At 43.2% G+C, this 21,081-nt stretch overlaps 1 protein-coding gene across 1 annotated transcript in view; it reads left to right on the forward strand.

Moving 5' to 3' along the window:
* The first annotated feature begins 9,479 nt into the window (after positions 1-9,479).
* Positions 9,480-21,081, forward strand: part of DGKI (diacylglycerol kinase iota) — a 414,447-nt gene continuing 402,845 nt past the window's right edge. Inside the window, 1 exon segment of the mRNA XM_040643960.1 lies at positions 9,480-9,892. Within this exon segment, the coding sequence (XP_040499894.1) occupies positions 9,480-9,892 (413 nt within the window).

Consider the following 21,081-nt stretch of genomic DNA (forward strand, 5'->3'; position numbering starts at 1 on the left):
CTCCCTTGCTCCTCCATTCCAAGTCCTTGCTCATAGCAAAGTATTTGGTATTCTACAGCATACCTGGTTCTTTCATTTTGCTGTGCATTTGCAATGTGTTGTTTTAGGATGGTGAAATTCTACTCAAATCTTCAGAAACAAGGCAAAAGTGATTTCTTCCCTGGGACTCTTCAGACACTAATTGCTATGTCTTCCAAGGTCATGTACTAAGGTACTCGGAATCTAGTAGAACATAAGCACTTAAGCCAATATGTCTTATAATTATTAGAGTGTTGTTCCCTTCCACAAGACTCTGACCCTGGAAGAGTAGTATGTGTCCCCAATTTATCTTTTTTTTTTTTTTTTTGTCAGAGAGAGGGAGAGAGAGAGAGCACAAGCAGAAAGTGTGGCAGGCAGAGGGAGAAACAGGCTCCCCGCTCGGGGAGCCCTGTTCAGGACTCCAACCCAGGACCCTGGGATCATGACCTGAGCTGAAGGCAGACGCTTAACTGACTGAGTCACCCAGGCATCCCCCCAGTTTATCTTTGAATACAGTGTCTAAGATTGTCCGGTACATAGTAGTATAGAGTAGCTACTTAATAAATGCTTACTTAATGAGTACTTATTTATTCTCAGGGATGAATAACATTAAAGAAACCCTGGACTATACTCCTTGTTCTTCACTAACTATGTATGTGACCTTCAGTGAGTCATTTAATTTTTCTAGGTGTCAGTTTCTTCATTTGTGAAATGAAAGGTGGGAACAGATAATCTCCCAAATCCTTCCCAGCCCAGACATCTTATTATTGCAGGTTTTATTTGTGCAAAAGACAATCTAATCATTAACATAATTTTATTGTCCATAACCCACAGAGAAGACAAAACCGAAACCAAATTCTTTAACTCATTTGACTCTGCATTTCACGTTCATTCCTGAGAGGAAGATCATTCTAATCTTAAAGAGCTTTCCTGGTATTAAAAATGTTCAAAACTTTACTGAATTAAAATCTTTTATGTTATTTATTTAAATTAAATATATAGCTCTGTTTATATTCCCAGCAACTCCAAATCAAAAGTTGAAAGTACCTCTATCTTTGGTAGAGAAACAAAAAGATATTTTTGAAAGAACGTGGTATGTAATAAAATAACATTTATCTTTAAAATATCTTGCAATTATAATATTATGACCATATAAATAACTTTGAAAAAATTGAAAGTCATCTCAAAGCCAACTATTTTCCTATTTGTCCATTCCTTTCTGTCTCATATACTCATACTTTATCTAATTTCCATGATGATGTCATTCAACTTTATATCTTACTGTTTTCACTTAACATATCATCAGCAGTTTGTATCATTCCTACGTGGACTCATAGTTATTATTTTAGAGGCCTGCATAATATTCCTTCAGCGGACATTGGAAAATTTACTTAATTATTTTCCTATTGCTGATTTGTTACATCACTTCTTCATCAATATAAACAATTCTACAACAATATCTTCCTTTACTCAGAATCTTCATACTAGGGATTTTTACTTAGGATCCATTATCAGAAGTGGACTTATTTGGTAAAGAGTAATATTGTTAACTTCATAGCTACCTTTGGAAATTTTTTGCAAGAGTACAATTTTGGGAGGTATAGCCCAATTACCCAATTTGATTTATGTTATTGTAATATTTCAATCAATACATTATTTTTTCTTCTGGATTCATTTGTGCCAGCTAGAAGTTACAAATGCATTTGGTTGCAAGCAAATTAAAAAAATAAACCCAGTCAACAGTGGCTTAAACAGATTTGAGTTTAATTTTTTCTCGTTAACAAAGTCTAGTGGTCGGTGAGGTGTCCTAGGCTGGAAACTGCTCAAGGAAGTCATTGAGGACCAAGGACCATCACATCTGACTCTTCCATCCTTAGTAAATGGTTTTTTGTCTTCATGTTTGCAAGATGGCTATTATACCTCTAGGCACTGAATTAAAGAAGGAAGAAGGGTAAAGGACTAAAAGGGCATATTCTCTTTCTGTACCAATAAAAAACTTTCCCAGAAGCTCCATCTGGTTATTTTAACTTTGATCTCATTGTTCAGAACCAGGTCACATAGTCACACTTCACTGCAGGGCAGTTTGGGAACGAGACTATTTTATCTTTTAAAATCTTTGTAGTCTAGGAAGATGAGAGTGAAAGAGGATATGAATGGTTTTTGAGTAAAAAGATCATGGTGTTGCCCCATTACTTTTATTACTTTCAGTTGAAAAATAAATGTTTTTTATTTATTTTAATTAAAAGGTAAACTTGTTCAGGGAATTTTTTTTCAAAGATTTTATTTTTAAGTAATTCCTCCACCCAATGTGGGGCTCAAACTCACTACCCTGAGATCCAGAGTCACACGCTCTAACAACTGAGCCAGCCACGTGCTCCTTGTTCAGGGAATTTATTGAATCCATCTTCGAATCCTCAGCATTAGCGTAGTGTTCATAGAGAAGAGGCTCCAGAAATGTTTGTAATATGTTGAAAAATAAAGATATGATCCCTGGGATTTAGGAGAGGTTAATTAAAAAGTCATTTTAGATTAGCCCCAGTTTCTTTAATATGGTTTCTTGTCTAATACGAGGGGAAATGCCATAGAAATAGAGTATTGGACATTGTCTCTCAACTGAACTTTGTACACAAATAGGGAAATACGGATTCAGTAAAAATCCAACTTGATGTCTTAATTTGGATTTAATAACTATTCACAAAAGTTATCGATTGGAGCACTAGAATATTTAGTACCAAGAGAGCAGAGTCTTTAGGCTTTCCTTGATGAATCGCTGAGTGCCTGGAATGGTGTATGTCACAGGTAGACAATTAGTAACTGCTTGTAAAACAAATGACAGTCAGTCTAGAGAGAGGTTTCTGGGAGTACACCGTGCATTCCCAACTTTATCCTTTTTAGGAAATTTATAAGTGAATTCACAGTATATTGCAGATCGGACCTGCTCTTGATAAGGAGCCAAGAGGGACTGTGAATGTAATGAATGGCAGACTTGAGATTCCAAAGAATTTAGATGGTGAATCATGGTCAGATCACAGCGAGAGGAACTCTAATTGAAATAAATGTGAATTCCTTCAATGAAGCTTCCATACAAGCTGCTCAAGACGAGGAACATCATAAATTATATTATTGGGGGGGGGTTGCAACAACAATTAGAATAAGGAATAATAATTTTTAAATGGGAAGAATTTTATGAAATAGCCTGTTGAAAATGATTGGATTGACTGCCCTGTAATTTCAGTTGTTCAAGGTTAAAATGGATCACACAAAGGGATGCCGTGGGAGTACCTCATAAGGATGGAAGCCTGGACTAAATGCCCTCAAGACTCCTTCCATCCTGGAAATGTAATAGTTCTACTTTTATTTAATTCTAGCTTCGAGACTGATATACTAGTAAATGTCTACTGATTCCTATCGGTAGAACCTTAAAGATTCTTCTCCATTCTAATTCATCAGGTTTCCACTGCAGCTTCGTAATTTGTATGGCGATGGTGTGAGCCTGAGAATCTGGCATTTCACACACATTCCTGATATAGATCCCTTCTTCCCTTATTGGCTGGTGAATTTACAATCCCAGAACCTTCCTGGTTGGCTCTCTGATTTTCTTTCTAGGAAGATGAATGCTGGATAATATTTATTCATTCAGTAAACATTGGTTGCATACCTACTATGTGCCTAGTACAGTTTTGTTGAACACATTAGCTAAGATAGAGCTCGTGTTCTAATAAGAGGAGAAAGACAAAAGTAAATAGGCAACACAATTTAGACAATGGGAAGTGCCATGAGGAAAGTGGAGCAAAGTTATATGTCAGCTATTGCTGAGAAAGGCATTTTAGGGAGTGTCAAGGAAGTTTCTCTGAAAAGATGGTATGTAAAGTAAGACCTGAATGATGAGAAGAAGCAGAGTATATAGGACCCAGGTTATAGGACCTCTTCAGAATGGCTTGGCCCCACCTGTCTTCCTACCCCTTTGTTGATTCTTTTGCTTAACGGAGAGCCCCCTCCATTGACGTTGATATCGCCTCCTATCCTACCCCTGCCAGCTTTCTCAGTCTCCTCCAAGGAGGGCTGAACTCGGGCACAGCCTCCTTCGAGATGGTATTGGCAGGAGATTCAACAGCATGGTGCTCAGGCCCAACCAGTATCTATCCTTAGAGGTTCCTCTCATCACTTCCAGAAAGGGATGAAGAGTCCTGCTGCGGGGCAGGGGTCTGGGTTCCCCAGCAGGTGCCATAATGAGCCAGTAACACTGTTAGTGAATGAGGGTGAGTTAATTCCTTAAGGGACAAACTTCAGTCAGTGAGAGACAGGACACAAGAAGAAAGTGGCAGCGAAATTCCTCTTTCTCCTGCAGACAGAGCGTTCCCAGCTGCAATGAAGATGTAAATCCTGACTGGAAGAAGTTCTGGTGACCAAGCAACGAGGTATGTTGATTTGTGAGGATGCAGTCATGTCATAACTCACCATCTTGAATTTATTTTCCCTCTTTTCCTGCCTTCTTCTCTTTTCCTTTCATCAACTGCTGGGATTATACTTCTCCATAAAGTCTTGGTTTGTGAGATTTACATCAGGGGACCCACACAAAAATAAACACCATGGAAACATTTTGGGGGCAGAGCCATGGTTCCCAACTGTGCGTGGAGGTGCTCAGGTTTCTGCAATGAATTTACAGGGGCACTGCAGGGTATTTTAAATTTTCAAGGGAAACACAGTGGTATTCAGCATCTGTTAGATACCATGCAAACTACTAGCTCAAGGTAGTTGGCAGTTTCAATACTATAAACTGGATCAACACTACATCATTATCTTGGCAAAGCTGGGTTTTCATTGCGTGCTCTGATAAAAAGCAAGACCAGGGACTGGAAATGACAGTGGTGGTGTCTAATAGGATTCCAAGGTCTGAGAAGTTGTGCCATGCCCGTTACTATCCCACTAATACATATTTGTGGCTATTTAAGAATGAGATACAAATACCATGATTTCCTTTCAGTTTATGTGTACTGTTTTTTAAAAACAGCTGTTAAAGTTGTTAAAACATAAATGCTTCTAAATTGCTAGCACTTAACTACCTAATCAACAGAAATGTTAGGTTCTTCTTTTGGCCTGGGATTTCCAGGAAAATTAATTACTGAGACACTAAGGATTCTGTGAACTGAGAAAGTTTGGGAACCCCTAAGGTAGTGCATTCCAGGCAGTAGCAAGTGTAAAGATGGGAAGACAGGAATAAGCCTACACACATCAGCTTAACTCAGCTTTCCCCTGTGGTGACAGTATTTTCAAAAGCACTATTATCTTCAGGTTGGTCTATACATAACTGAGATCCTAAATGTGTGTGTGTGTGTGTGGTTTGTGTGTTACTTGCTTTAAAAAAAAAACACACAACATGATTTTTTTTTCAATCAAACAAACATGATTATGTGTTATTTCCTGAAAATTCCCAATCACTACATTTTTTAAAAAATGTTAGCTATAATGTTCTCTTTATTACTGGTCTTGCAGTCTTTTTTAAAATCTAAAAAAAAAAAAAATTGTTCTTTAAAATTCCTTGCTTGATGACTTTTTGATCAGGCTAGAATTTGGAGATTCCAGTTTGGTATTTAGGACAGGGATAATACCTGTTTTAGAATGAACAGTAATTGATCATAGAAAGATGTAGTAAGAAGCCCACCTAATGGGGCAGGGCTTTGGGTCCAGTGATGGAGATATTGCCTAGGTGAGGTCTGGGATTAGAAGCAGGATGTTTCGACATACCCAGAGAAGCTTGTTTTCTTGATTAGGTACTTAGGCTATGCACAATCATACAAGATGCATTTTTAAACCTGAATGACAATTTCCTTTCCTGTGATTGGAATGCTTTTGACCCATTTCCAAGGATTCCACTTTAGAGTCAAGGTAACCAAGAAGCTGAATGAGTAATTACAAGGTTGCCTAGTGACCACTGAAAAACAAAAAGGAAAATACACTGTCTAAAAGAATAATTGCTATTTTAAGTAACTTCTTAGAAGGCCACCTACAACAAGAACTCATTTGTTTTATGCCGGAATTATTTGTACCTCTTGGGTGTAGGGTTTCTCTCTTTCTCTCTCTCAAATTCCGGTGTGTGTTCAATGACCATTTTCTTGACTCTATTTTCCTTTGCTTAGCAGCCTATCTTTGTTGATACACTCGTTAAACATGCAAATACAAAGCTTATAGGTCCAGCTGGCTTTCCTATTAGCCTGGGAGACATTCTGTCTCCTGTCGGAATGTATTGATTTAATCAGATCAAAACTCAAGCTTCTTCTAGGACCATTCTACTCTGCCCGAGTGTCACTGCTTTCTTATATATTTTCCCTGAAATACTATATCTATAACTATCCTCTTTTTTTCCTGTATGCTCTCTCTCTCTCTTTTTTTTACCTGTACTAAATACTCGGAACTCTGTTATTCTTTTCTTAACTTACTTTATTTAAATTCAATTAGTTAACATATAGTGTATCATTAGTTTCAGATGTAGAGTTCAGTAATTCATCAGTTGCATATAACACCCGGTGCTCACTACATCCCATGCCCCCCTTAATGCCCATCACCTAGTTACCCCATCCCCCCACCCATCTCCCCTTCAGCAAACCTCAGTTTGTTTCTTAGAGTTAAGAGTCTCTTATGGTTCGCCCTAGTCTCTGATTTTGTCTTATTTTATTTTTCCCTCCCTTCCCGTATGATCCTCTGTTTTGTTTCTTAAATTTCACTCTGTTTTTCTTTTTTAGTTAACATTTTTGAGATTGTTTTATATTATTAAGTATTACTTTGACTTACTTCTCTTAACTCGGAGAATTCCATTGTTTGGATGAATAATAATTTAGGTAATTAGTCCTATTTTAACAAACATTTAGGTTGTTTCAGTCTTAAATTTTTGGTGTACACCTTCAGGAATATCAGAGGACAAATTCCTAGAAGTGGAATTCCTAGGTTAATTAGGTTGTGGATTCCAAGTATTGATACATATTGGCAAGTTTCTCATCAGGGAGACTGTATCAAACTACACCGATAATTTGAGAAAGCATTGGTTTTCCTAATCCATCATCATCAATACTATCTATCATCAAACGGTTTATTCTAAAAAGTGACATCTTATGATATAGTTTAAAACTGAATTCCTTTAAGATGAGTGGATTTGAGCGTATGTTTATATGTTCAAAACCATTTGTTTTTCTTTCCTGAGTCAATAAACACTTGATGGCCTACACTATGCATAGTTGTTAAGCTCATTACTGGAGATACAGTGATAAACAATACATAGCCTCCACAGACCTAGGGGAGAGACAGACCAATGATTCACAGTTACAGTGGTCAATGTTTAGTATAATGGTACAATGGGAACATGTTGGAGGCACACCCATCACAGTTCAGGAGGAGATCAATGGAGCTTCTAGCGGAAAGAGACTTGTAAACTCAAATCTAAGGGCGATGTAGTAGTCAGCTAGGCAAATATTAGGGATGGGAAGAATGTGGAAAAGGAGGCAGCAGACCCATGTGTGCAGAGATGAGAGCAGAGAGCATCTGGGACTTGTACATAGTCCTGTTCAGACCGGCACTGTCAGAATAGGAGGAAGGGGAGGTGGCAGGGTTGGTCCTCCACCCACTAATGTGGCCTTGGAAATCAGTTCAGGGGTTATGAACTTTGCCTTAATGACAGTATGACATAACTGGAAGATTTTCAGATAGAGGATAACAGAGCAGAATATCTTAGGGGTTGAGCTAGAGAGTTGATTGAAGAAGGTATGGTGAGCGGTTAGGAGGCTGTCCAATAATTCAGGTAAGATGATGTTTCCTTGGTCTTAGAGATACACTAGATATTTGTAGATCTCATTTAGTATTACTATTGAAGTGCCTAATTCTCTCAGTCCTTCCTGAAGACGAGGCACACTGCACAGGGGCAAAGAGCAACCACCTACAACCAGACAACCTGGGTAGGATTCCTGGCTCTGCTAGTTTCTAGTTGCATGAGTCTGAACAATGGGGGAAGTTCCTAACATTTGAGGGGTGCTGTGAAGACGTAGAGAGAGGCATGTGAAGTGCTTAGCACATCACTTTCTTATAAAAATGAAGGCTTACTAACCACTAGTTGTTCTTATCATTTTTAGTATTACCTGCCCTCGTTCCACTCTGGCAGTGTCCCGCCCTTTGGCTTATTATAATGTGCATATGGAGAGAATTAGAGTATGTGGAATTTTGGAGAGATTTGAAGTCTCTTGTTCAATCTCCTAATTCTAGTTATGAGAAAACAAAGGAAAAGAAATCAATCTGTGGTTGCACAGCGCCGACCTGAAATTCCTCACTGGTCTGGTTCTTTTATGACAGGTACATGTAGGTGTATATTTTGGTTACTACACTTAGCCTTAAGTACGGATCTTTCTCCTATTTGTTGACAGCAGCGATTTCTTGGGTGGAAACTCCTAATTTGGAAAACAATCGGGCTTACACACACTGTAGCGCAGCATTCAAACCCCATAGAGCTTTGGGTAATCTTAGAAACAAAAACTTAGAGTGAGGTGGATGACTAAATCTAGAGAGACTCCAAGCTTGGGTTGTTTTTTAGCAGTGGGGTCTGACGTGGTTCAAAGCCCCTCCTTGGGCGAGCTCCTCCTCTCCTGGCTCGACCAGGCACAAGCACCCTGCGCTCGCATCCTCACTTTTGCCTTCTGGATTCTCTCAGCCTTTCCGTTTCCCTGGGGCCCCTGCAATCCCATTCAATCGAATTAACAGTTGTTTAGGAAGACCCTGCTACCTATAAGGAAGACGGTGGGCTGGCTGGAGGATGCAGGGATGAAGGGGTCCCAGCCCTTGCCCAGAGGGAAAGGAGGAAGGAGCTTCGCCTGTATCTTAAAGTTGACCCCCCCACACCGCTTACTTTACCCTGAGCACAAATTCTCTCCCGGGTTCGCCCCGAAAGCGCTCCTACATCCCCGATAGGTTTCCCGCGTAGGGCGGCTTCTGTCTGGCTCGAGCTCCGCGCAAGCAGCGAGCGGTGGTGTAGAGAATGCCGCCCCGGGCACCGGGCATTGGGCATCAGGGCACTGGGACCAAGGTGGGCGCTACCGCTCAAGGGCTGACTGCCTGGGCAGGGCGCCTCGCCCGTCCGGGTCCCAGCCTTTTCGTGTATTAACCAGGGCGCGGCACGCTTCCCCCTGAGTTTCCCTCCGGGGCTCTCCTCTCCCGATGTCTGGGCTCGTGCCCAGCGCCCCGCGCCCGGGCGGCTCCCCGTCCCCTCCCTCTGTCCTCCTCTCCCGCAGCCCGACGCCTCAGGGCGGAGTTCAGGTTCAGTTCTGGCTCGTGCCCCCGATTTAGGAAAAGGCCAGGGGGGCCGGAGGGCGCGGGTTGGCAGAGGGGAGGCAGAGGGGGGCGGAGGGAGATAGCCTCTGATTGGTCGGGGAGGGGGAGTGGAGGCACGGAGTTTCCCACAATGCTCCGGTGCGGTGCAGCCGCGGATGGATGCTGCGGGAAGGGGCTGCCATTTGCTGCCCCTGCCAGCGGCGCGCGGACCTGCTCGCTCTCCTGCAGTGGCGGCCGCCGCCCGCGCCGTCAGCCGGCCCGGCCTCTGCAGCGCCGCCGCCTCGGCTCCCTCCGCGGCCGCCGGAGCGGTCGCCATGAACCCCAGCTCCTCGGCGGGAGAGGAGAAGGGGGCGACGGGCGGCAGCAGCAGCGGCGGAAGCGGCGCCGGGAGCTGCTGCCTGGGCGCCGAGGGCGGCGCGGACCCGCGGGGCGCGGGGGCAGCGGCGGCAGCGGCGGCGGTGGGGGCCGCTGCCCTGGAAGAGCCCGCGGCCGCCGGCCCGAAGGAGAAGGACGAGGCGCTGGAGGAGAAGCTGAGGAACTTAACTTTCCGGAAGCAGGTCTCTTACAGGTAGGCGCGCGAGCCGAGGCGGCGGGGAGACAGGTGCCGCCGCGGGGCTGAGACCCGCTCTTGTCCCTCACAGAGGCGCTTCCCCGGAGTTGGGGGCACCTGGCTCTCTGGCTCGCTGTCTCTTTTTCTCTCTCTTCCTCTCTCCCCCTTGTGGGGAGATGTAGTCTCTTCTCATCCCAGCATTCTGGGCTGGAGGGAAGCTAGGAGCGCCCGCTTTCCCTCTGGAACAGGACAGAGGACTGGTTCCCTGAGGTCAGAACAACAAGGAAAATTCGCGTGTGCGCCGGAAAGGGGGGGAGGGTGCAGACACAGATGGAGATGCCTCGTTTTCTTGAGAGAAGTCTTCAAAGTTGTCCCTAAGCCGGTGTCATCTATAAACCACTCCCCCTACATTCTAGATTTCCTTGGATGAACCTTTGGCACTAACTTGGTAGTTGAGATCGCCGTACAGGCAGGCTAGAACAGGACTGTACTGAAGAGAAACCCTTAGGGAACTTGGCCCTGCACCGAAATCTCCCATGAAGGAAGGGTCGATGTGCATCTAAGTCTGTAGATACCCAGCTGGTTAGGGGGTTACCTGTACATGTGCTCTCTCCCCCTCCCCTGGCTATACCCAGCAGGAGGAGGTGGGGAACCCACTGGCAAGCCAGGGGTGAGTGCGAGAATGGGACCATGGATGCGTTTGTGAGACAAGGACAGTGTAGGATAAATGGCCACCAAATTATGAGAAAAGATTACCCCACATTGTCTCAGGATCTAAAAATGAGAAATGAGGATTCAGTAGGTTCTCCGCTGCACCTCCCCACCCCCATCCCCAGGCAAGGATAAAGATTTGGAGAGGTTCAGAGTTTCAGAGACTATCCTTACTGTTTTATTAGTTTTAAAGTCAGGATCATACATAAGCATAGAATTACAAAAATTTGCACTTGCTAGGGCTTTGAGCATTTCTTGAAAAGGGGTCAGTAAAAACATTATTGTGACCCTACTCCCTTGAGCCAGCAGTCCTTTCCAGAAACCCATATAAAGTATTAAGCCTGCCACACCATGTGCTGTTATGTAAGCAAAAGCAGATGACAGAGGTGTGTGGGTTTGTGAGGGTGTATGTTGTATTTATGGGGGCATGTGCGTGAATCATTGGGATCCCCGCAGGCATTGCCTGGACAGGAGGCCCCAGGCACAAGGGCATGTGCTCTGTGTCTAAGTGTCGGTTGGCTTCCGATGACTCGGAAACGGTCTTCCCGGTGAGGGTGTAGCTCCCGCGTCCCTCGCGTGCATTTTGTTCACTGTGCATTGAGGGAGTTTCCCACTTGACTTGCTCTTTTACTCACATAGATCAGGATCAAATGAATCTTTATATTTTTTGGTTTCTAAAAATAGACAGGTGCTGGAGAGTGGGGTAGCTCTAGGGAGGTACGCTAGGACACAGGCAGTTCTACTTCCTAGTAATGATGGCCTACCTGGCCCTTCGGGGAACAGGGACTACATTCAGCCTAATTTAGGAACTGTGAGTTGGGGGGTTGATTACATTGAGTGCATTTTGGGTCTGGGCTCCTGAGCTGAGAAACTCTCCTGCGCTCCTGGTATTCATCAGACTCCTCACTACACCAGGTAGGGCCGCAAAGCAAGGGTTTGCAAGGGAGATCATTTCAGCTTGCCTCTTGGCAGGGGTTATCCTCTGAGCCTGTCTCCTGCACCCGGGTACCGTGTGAGCGGGACAGGGCTTTCTGGATTGCACGCTCGCACATGCCTGTGTAAGTGTGTGCACACACAAACGTAGACATGGACACGGCATTTTTAAAATAAAGGAATAATAATACTGCATTTGCCTTACGATCCAGAGAGGTGGATCCCACTTTGTGAACATTCCCTTTTAAATAAAGCTTTACAATCTCCAATTCAGGGAATCACCTGCCTCAGCCTCACCTCAGGTGGCTGGTTAAAACTGCCTGCCACCCCAGACTTGCAAAATCAGTCTGTGGGTGGGAGTTTTTAACAGCCTCCTCAGGCAATGCTTAAGCACGTTAATATCTGAGGATTGCTGCCCTGTTTTCCCCCCAAGGCTGAACAATTGATCTTTGAGCTCATAAGCAGTGCCCAGCCAAACAACGCCAGGTGGTCCCAAAGTCAGAGGGAAGCGAGTGAAAAATAAGTGATTTCACCTGGCGCATGTTTACCCCGGGTAACACGCAGAGTGTCTCCATTTTCATTGCTATTTTTTTTAGAGGCATGGTGAATGGCCTCCGCACTCGCCATGGCCGCCATTCCAGCTGGATTCAGACGTAGCTGCGCCTTGACCATTTTGCCGGTGGGTTAGTAAGTGGTCTGGGCGGAAAGGACAGCTCTGGCTGGAGTTGGGCATTGGCTCCTCACGCCGCCTCACTTCTGGGGGTGCCCAAGGACAGTGCCTGGTGGGAGTTCGTGGAGAGAGGTTGGGAATACCTCACAGGATGGAGTCTGAGCAAAGCGGTTCGCTTGGTGAGTGAAGTATGGGTGCTTGTGGAAGGGGGGTCGTTTGAGGTGGGGAAGAGGAGATGTGCAGGTAGGTAAAAAATATCTTTTGCAGAACATGGGTATTTGCAGAATGACACTTGACAGGAAAGAAGAAGGGGGCTTTGGGAGAGGGTGTGCGTGTGCGTGTGTGTAGGGGGGTCTCATCTGCTCCTTCTGTTGCTAAGGAACATATAAGCTAGATTTTAAAAATAAATGAGGAGTGGGTGGGCATATGCAGTGACTCCTGTCTTTTTAGGAACTGGAGCCCTTTACAAAAAGCCTTTAAATAACCATTTCTGGAGGCAGATTATTCATTTTGCTTGACTTTTACTTTGTTAAGTAAAATAAACTCCTTTATATACCCCTAGATTTCCCCTCATTATCTTTTCTTTCTTGGCTTTTTTTTTTTTTTTTTTTTGGGGAACCATTTTTCCCATGAGGAATTTTCCTTTATGTCAGATTCTGCTCCCCTAGAGCAAATAGTCTCTGTAGACTGTAAAGCTAAAGGTTTTAGAAGGGAGTGCAAGTGAGCTGGTACTTTTCTCTTAAAATTACTACTTTTTCTTTGCAAATTATGGTTCTGCGACATGATACATATGTGCCAAAGACTATATAATGTGTAGGAACTGTTTTTTTTTTTTTAACTGCTGTAATTCCCATTTAAGTTAGTAAAAAAAAAAAAAAAAAAAAAGGCTTTCAGAAATACACAGGGGAGGGGAAGGAGAGGGTAGCTGGTATTTATTGTCTCCTGTGTACCAGGCACTGCAGTGAAGTACTATGGCATATGCCATCCTATTTACTTGTCATGATAGTCCCGTGGTGTGATTATGGTTCTTTCTATTTTATAGACAATGAACTTGAGGTAGAGAGCTTGGATAGGAGGCAGAATGGAAACCCAGATCTGACTCTAAAGGGCTGTCTCTTTAGACCACGTTCTGCTTCCCTAAACATTCATTGCAGGTTCAAAGTCTCTCCACATGTGTTTAAGGGCATGTGTGTGTGTGTGTGTGTGTGTGTGTGCGCGTGCAGTGTGAGCTGTTCTTTCACCTTCTCTGTAATATGCCACAGGTCATTATATATTGTCTCTTACACACATTGGATCATATCCCTTTGGCTATATAATTTTAAGGAATCTCTCCACTATTTCAGAAATAAAAATGAATATAAATCCATGATCACCAAAACGTATATTGGTTTTGCTTCTTAGAACAAGACCACCTACATGACACCTGCCATCATTATGAAGATACCCCTGTTAGAGTTTCATATGCCTTTGAATAAAAATTACACAGATTTTGTGTAGGTGAACCTAGATCCGGTGAAGAACTGGCCTATGTGAACCTCCTTGAGCAGCCCAAAATAAACGATGAGGTGTGATTTCACTGGTAAGAAGGCCTGGGCAAATACCATTACCTCTAAGATGTTGATGGTATGCTTCAGCTTCTCTACTTGTGCACCAGAATGGAACTGCCAAACTCTCCTTACAGGGAGATTTTGGTATACGATAGAAGGAGCCGGCAGGAAGGATTAAAGTCCTTAGGTTAGACAACCCCGTAAAAAACGATTTGTTCTATAGTATTTCCATTTTTGTTTTGTCCTGCAAAGCAAGATTATGTGATTATAAGAAAGACCAGTGGGATGTAGAAAGCCAAATAGGACCGCATGAACACTCCTCTTCCTCGCACGAGAATCAGTCATGTGGGGGGGACCTTTTCTTCTCCTGGGTACCAGTGTGCGGCATCCTCCTTTGTACATCAATTTTATTTATTTTATGTTTTATGCATTTGTTCACTATTTAGAACCTTCAGGATCAGATGGAAACTTTGGTTCTAATTTGATGTTTCCTTCCTCAATATTTACTTAAGGACTTGGCTGAATGTGGACTTCCTCAATCAGGACACTGAGTGGGCAAGATTGAGCTTGAACTATCGTCCAGAGTACTTAATCTGCTCTAGTTGGTCTTTCAGAGGCTTGGTTTTTACATGGGAGAGTGACAGCATTGGACCCCGTGGCATCAGGGGGAGGAGGAGTTGAAGGGAGTTTTGCGGGTGTTCATTTCTGTTGTGGCAACAACAGCATTGCCTCATAGGGTCAAATTAAATTAGACTAGAGCTAGCTCTTTGCAACATTTCACTCTCTAAGATGAGAAAATGAGGACTCCCAGCAAGGGCCCAGGCTAGCTGCACCTTCCCTGCCTGACTGGGCTGGGCTCTGGGATGCACATCCTTTCGGCAACCCTGAGTTGTTCTTGGAGTGGGCTCAGAGGCATTCACTGTGTGAAACTGGAAGTATCTGGAAGGACCATTGCCTAGATGTTGACATGACATTTACTTTCTTACTTGGGTTTACGTTGATAACACTGATCCTAATTACTTTTTCTGAAACCCCATAATTTTAGTTTTAGGACAGTAGTTACTCCCCATTAATGGTGGATAACCGAGGGACAAAGGTAAGGAGAGAAAGTCTAAGCTGCAGGTTTCTTTTCTTTTTTTCTTTGAAATTTAATTTGGATGAAATAACTATAAAAATGGACTAATTTCAAATTGTTTGAACTGGCTGGAACTATTTGAACTGTTGGAATTGTTTGGACTGGTTGGAATGTTATGCCTATTGCAAGAGCAAACGCATGCAATGTAGAAGAAGGTTAAAGAAATTAAAATGCCAAGTTATGTCTGCTTGCACATAATGCCCCCATAATTCGTCTCTGGCTTGTTCACCAGGCAAACTCCTCTTGAGGATTAAGCTCCTAAGTGTCCACTTTTTGTGATAGGTGGTGGGTCTTCCCATGTCCTCATGTGGCACTTTCAGAAAGCTGGGTTCAGACTTCATTATAATTTTCTGCTGTGGAAATTAGACTAGGATTTGAACCCAGTGCCTTCTAGCTGGTCTTGGGCATGTTATATGACCCCTTTTAGGCTCATCATATTCCTCTCTAAAATGGGGTAATCCTAATACCTACCTTCGAGGTTTGTGATGAGAATTGCCTGAGTTACTTTATGCAAAGGACTCTGCACAGCACCTTGCACAGAGTTAACTTTTCCAATTATTATTATTCCCCGCTAGGTTGTTAGCTCCTTTGAAGATGCAGATCGCACCTTCCCATTTGACTCTCTGAGTCCTGTTCTTACTACTCAGGAGGTGTTGGATAAATATTTATTGGATGAGGGAATTTAATTGCCTTCTTTAAATAAACCACTACTCTTACCATTCCTTGTCCATCTCAGTCGTGATTTTCCTTTCTACTGAAAGAAAGGTTTGCCTTTTTCTCATTTACACGTTGTCCAACAGCCCAGAACTGTGTTTCTGTTTACAGCTTCCTGTGTGAGTACCTGCGTCAGCCGTTCAGCCCGCTGGTGGAGCCTGGAGAGGGGTGGCCGAGCTCTTACTTAACCAGCTATTTGCGGCGTGTCAAAGAAAAGGCCTTAATTTGCCTTCGGAGTAGCACTAATTAGCTCCCTGGCTCTCTTTCTGTCTGTCTCATCCCTTTCCAAGGGGGCATCATTGATTTCCTCCTCGGGGAATTTTTCTGTGGACTTCTTTATCTGTGATTAGAACTTAGAACGCCAGAGAGACGGCTACCCCACGTTTCTGGAATCTGTCCTGACTGCTCTCCGGCCAGCCCCAGGTTGTGACACCAGCGGCCCCCGTGCCGTATTCCCTCACTCTGCCCTTGCGGCTCACCTGATTTTCCACCTTGGGTGCAAAAGTTATTTTAGGAAGAATTCCTTTGTTGACTTAGTGACTCTTAGCTTTTGTTTTGTTTTTCACTCACTCAATAACAAATCCTTCAAAAAAGTGCCAGCTACTTTTTATTCACGTACATTTAGAGCACGTGAATGACCTGACACCCTCAGAGTTCAAAGGGAGGGGACACAAGCACTGCTCTGGTCTTCTAGAGAAAATCAGATCATCAGGTGTGTGTGCACTGGCTGAGGGAGGGGACTGTGCTTGGGTAAAAGGGGGAAGAAGGGCCTTTGCAGATGAATTTTCATGGTCTTTCCTTCCAGCCCTGAGGTTTTGTGAGCCTTGGAAATGGAGCAAACACTGTTTTTTGAAGGCAACAGCTTTCTGACAGGGACTTCTGTAGTCCTTAACCTTCCTGCATTTTGCTTAAGTGGAGATTTGCTGTTAGATTTTCGGATTCATAAATGATGCTCTGATAAGAACCAATGTTGATATAAGCTATAACATTAATGGTCTGACTTGCTGAATGGAATGGGGAAACAATCAAAGCTTAAAACAGTAAGAATTAAACTGCAACCAAATCTCATTGTTCTTACTCTTCAATGTCATGAGAGACAGGTGGAATAGCCCTGGTTCTAGAGCCCTACCACCGGGGTTCAGTTCTCTATCTGTCTCTGCCTGCTGTGTGACCTCAGGCAAGGTACTTAATCTCTCTGTGCCTTAATTTCTTCATCTATACAATTGTAGTGATAGGAATACCCCAGCTGGTGGGATTGTTGGAAGGTTAAGACTCATAATGCTCCCTGTCACAAAGTAAGCTGTGAGTGTGTGTTAGAGTGGTGTCTTTCATACTTAAGTCCAATTAAGGAGATTTGCTTATTATTCTTCAAAATGTTGAACAGTAGTCAAATTTCAGTCACTACCAATAAAATTATTCAGATAATATGAAAATAAGATAGCCTGATACTTAGGAAATTTAGTTTATAGGTTTTGGCATTTACTGAGGTATAGAATATGTACGTTTCCTTTCACAACTTATTAAAAATGAGTTGACTCTTACCAGAGGGCGTGAAGGGGATCACGCCGCCTCTGAGTGCTGTGGGAATTGGAGCGGGCAGGAAGCCAAGGTCAGAGAAGATGGGCAAGGTGAGTGTGCAGAGCCACAGGGGCCCACACTCCCAAACCGGTCATTTAGGAGCAGGAAGCCGGACATGGAGGATTGGGTAACAGGGGTCTGAGAGCTTCAAGTGTCAGGAATAGATAAGTAGATAAAGACAGAGGTCCTAGAAATAGAGTTGTCACCAGGGACAGAGGTTATGTCTCTTCTAGCCTGGCTCGATGGTGTCTGCTTTGTGTGGCCAGACAATGGCCAGCCGCCCTGTCCTGGCCATCAGAGAGAAAGCTTCCCAGATGCTACCTGTCCTGGATTATTTTAGAAATGGAAGGCTTAGGCTTCTGGGATGTTCTGTCTGTTTTCCCAAGCAGGCCAAACCACAGAATTTACTTTTTAAAATTGTAGGTGATTATTAAATATTTGTTGAACAAATAAAGCTGGCTCAGAACTGTGGAGTAAGTACTGAGGAAGTTAATTTTTTTTTTTTCTACAAAAGGCAAAGGAAAGGCAGTTTGGTTGCTTTTGTGTATCATGTAGATTTTCAGGAAATAGCCAGAAAAAAGACTCCTTGAAAAGTCCAAAGTATATTTTTAAAAATGTGTCATCCCTTTGTATATCAGAAAGATGTCAAAAATCCTATGGAAAAATACATTTTTGTTTTAAAAACACTTGAAAGCAATTTGTTTAAAGATGAAAGGGGGCTTTATATAAGCTTATGTAGAAGCAGTTGGAAAGGGTTCCACATATCACTTTTGAGACAAACTTCTGGAGCCTTCTTCAAACTGAAAGGACTGTGTTCTCATCACTGTCCTTACGTATATAACCAGTTTTGAGGCAATCTCTCTCAGACAGCATTCCCTGTAGGGGTTTTTGAGAAAAGAGCCTGATTTAAAACAGTTTCTTCCTTTTAAATTGGCCCCCTCTCCATGCAAAGACTAAGCTATGGCATATTTTTGTCTCTCTCCAATTGAAGCACTGTCCTCAGCATCTAAAGTAAGACAGGAAGTGGAAAAACCTTGAACCCCAGAAGCCTTACAGCGTGATCTTCCCTGGCAGAGTGAACACCCATGGGGCCGCTGAGCCTTCCTGGTCTACCCTGCCTTTTCTCACAATGACTTCCAAACCAGCAGATACCACTTGTCCCTGTCCTTCCCGGTGGCCTCTGACAGACCTCCCCCGAGGCAGTGAGGACAGCTCACAGACTTGCAAAGTTTTTGTGCAGCACACGTAAGAGAAGAAACAAGCTCTTTTTAGGGTTCAGACTTGGACTGCAAGTGTTAATTTACTTAACTACCTACTTGTGACTATTAGTATAAGGTACTGATTTTATTAAGTGTTTACTCTGTGCCAAGAGCTGCTAAACATTTTATAGATAATATTTCATTTAAGCCTCATTGAAGTCGGGACTATTATTACTTCCATTTTACAGACAAGAGTATTGAAGCTTAGAGTTTGAGCAAGTGGCCTGAGGTCACCAAGCTAGTGAAATGGCAGAGTTAAGATCCTTGCCCCTATTTGCCTATCACTTTCCTAATGCAGCTTTTCACTCTAGTTCTTCTTTCAACCTTTCCCACTGCCCGTGTGCCAATAGCCCTATTTTCACCATCTGATGGTTTATCAGACTAACATCCCCTGGGAGGAGAGACTTGTGGGCCCCTCATTTTGGTGAGTCCAGCCAGTCCTGCCACAGGACAGAGAGACAGGTTGATTGGCCGACAGAGCAAGAATTCCTTCCTTGTCCAGGCATGGACTCAGCCCTGTGAAGAGCTCCGTGCTACCAGCAACTGTAGGTGGGCCGGGATCGAGCTTTCCTTGGTGGCTCTTTCTACAACTATATGAATTTTCCATTGCCTGAGATGGGGGAATAAACCCAGGTTCCTGGGGCGGGGAAATGATTTGCAGGGGTTACAGCCCAGGACGTGCCCCCTCCTTTAAATTCTACTTCCAGTACAAGACCTTGTGATTTTTTGGAAGCAGAGTGGGACTTGATGGGAGTGGTTAACAGTACAATGGCTTGGGGTCCAGTGAAGAAGTTAGCACTGATTTATGTGTACTTTATGTGGTTGAAATAGCACAGTAAGCATTATTTGATTTTTTTTTTTTATAAGTATTCTTAGGAGAGTTGAGTCTTCACCTTTGACTGGAGGGCCTCTTCAGGCAGAAAGTACTTGCAGTATAAGTTTATTCAGAACTACACCCTCCAGAATTCATAAGTATATGCATGCGTGCTGTTAGAGTCACCTAGAAAGTTCCAAAGCATGATTTTAAAAACCTGAGTCATTCTTTCCCATTTGAAGAAAACCTTCAGAATTTCTTAGCAAAATAAATCTCTAGTTCAAAAATAAACGACAAAGCTATTTAAAGATTAAAACAGAAGCTTTCTATGAGCCAGTGTGGAATTATAACAAAATCTAAGGGATTTTTTTTTTTTTTAAAGACAGATTTCTGGAGATTTCTTGCACTGTTAATACTGACTAAATATAAGTACTTATAATAAAAATGTGTGTGGCGCTTTTCGGGCTTTACCATTTATAAACTGCTTTCATGTACTTGATCTAATTTTACCGTCAGAACGATCTTAAGCAACAGGTGGGGTAGGTTCCGTAGCCGTTGTACATTTCAGGAAACTGGCATGACCACTGAGTGAGTATCCCAAAGCCACGAGCCATTAAGGGGCCCTGCCAGGCTTAGGCTAGCTTTTGGATGTGAACTCCCATGTTCTTTTCACTTTGGGGCGCTGCTTACCGTGCTTCGCTCTCTGGGAGGGTCCATAGCAACATCTCCCTTTTGTTAATTTTATTTACTTGAATTTATCTCCGTTGTCAGTCACGACGGACAAAGTTGGAATCAGTCACTGGCCGGCATATCAAATCCATATCGCATTGACAAGGAGGATGACCTCATGGTCAACCTCATTTACTCTTTCTGTAGATTCAAAACGTGAAACCACCAGCGGGATGGTTTATGTTTAATCCTCCTTCTGGGTGGGGAAAAAAAAAGAGAGAGAGAGAGAAATATGCAGGCTCTTCCTTTGCATTTAGTTGCTAAGCGGCAGCCATTTCATTGTAAAGGAGATTCAGTTCGAGTCATGACATAGGTATTCCAAGAATAGCATTTCATTTTTACGGCAACCGCGTCTCACGTCTCCATATAACATGTGCTCCTGTGGCTCCGGGATTTTAGGGGGAGAAGTGGGCACCTCAACACATTTGCTGAATATGTGGAGAAAATGCCATGTAGCTAATTACCTAAGCACCAAACTCCCGTGGTTTGTGGCCAAGATTGCGCAGCACGCACAAGCTCCTTGCACTTTTAAGGATTTGGAAGTGTCTCCAGAAAACACGACTGCCAAACAGGTATGCTTTTGAGGTCGTATTTGACATTCACTGAGAACGTCTCCATGGAATGTTCTGGATAATTTAGAATTCTAAGTTTTTGAAGTAACATGACATATAGAATATAATTTGGTTGCAGCAAGGAGTTGGATCATGGACAAGATTTCATTGTATTGAGATTTTGCTGGCAACTGAAGGCGCTTAAAAATGAAGATAAAAGAAAAGACGGTACACGCTAACATAAGTCTTGGAGTTTAGTTTTATCAGCAAAAAGCATATGAGTATAGAGGAAGGCATGTTTCTAAGACATGGCTGTGTGTGATTCTTCTCTAGTTATGTGTGTAGAAGAGGAGATGGTCCAATTACAGAGCTGTCAGGTGGTATTTTTTTTCTGATTGCACTCTCATTAATTTTGAAAGCTGCATGATCGTGTGCGTGGAAGCCCATGACCCTGCTTTTCCAGGCATTTCTGTCATTTCTGCTCTAGCTTATATAGACTGTTGTGAAATGTATGTGTATCAAGACAAATATACTTTCTTTAGTGAACTGCTTCATGAGAGTTGTGA

The sequence above is a fragment of the Ursus maritimus genome, unplaced genomic scaffold (genome assembly GCF_017311325.1).
Source record: "Ursus maritimus isolate PB19 unplaced genomic scaffold, ASM1731132v1 scaffold_3, whole genome shotgun sequence".
Classification (NCBI taxonomy): Eukaryota; Metazoa; Chordata; class Mammalia; order Carnivora; family Ursidae; genus Ursus; species Ursus maritimus.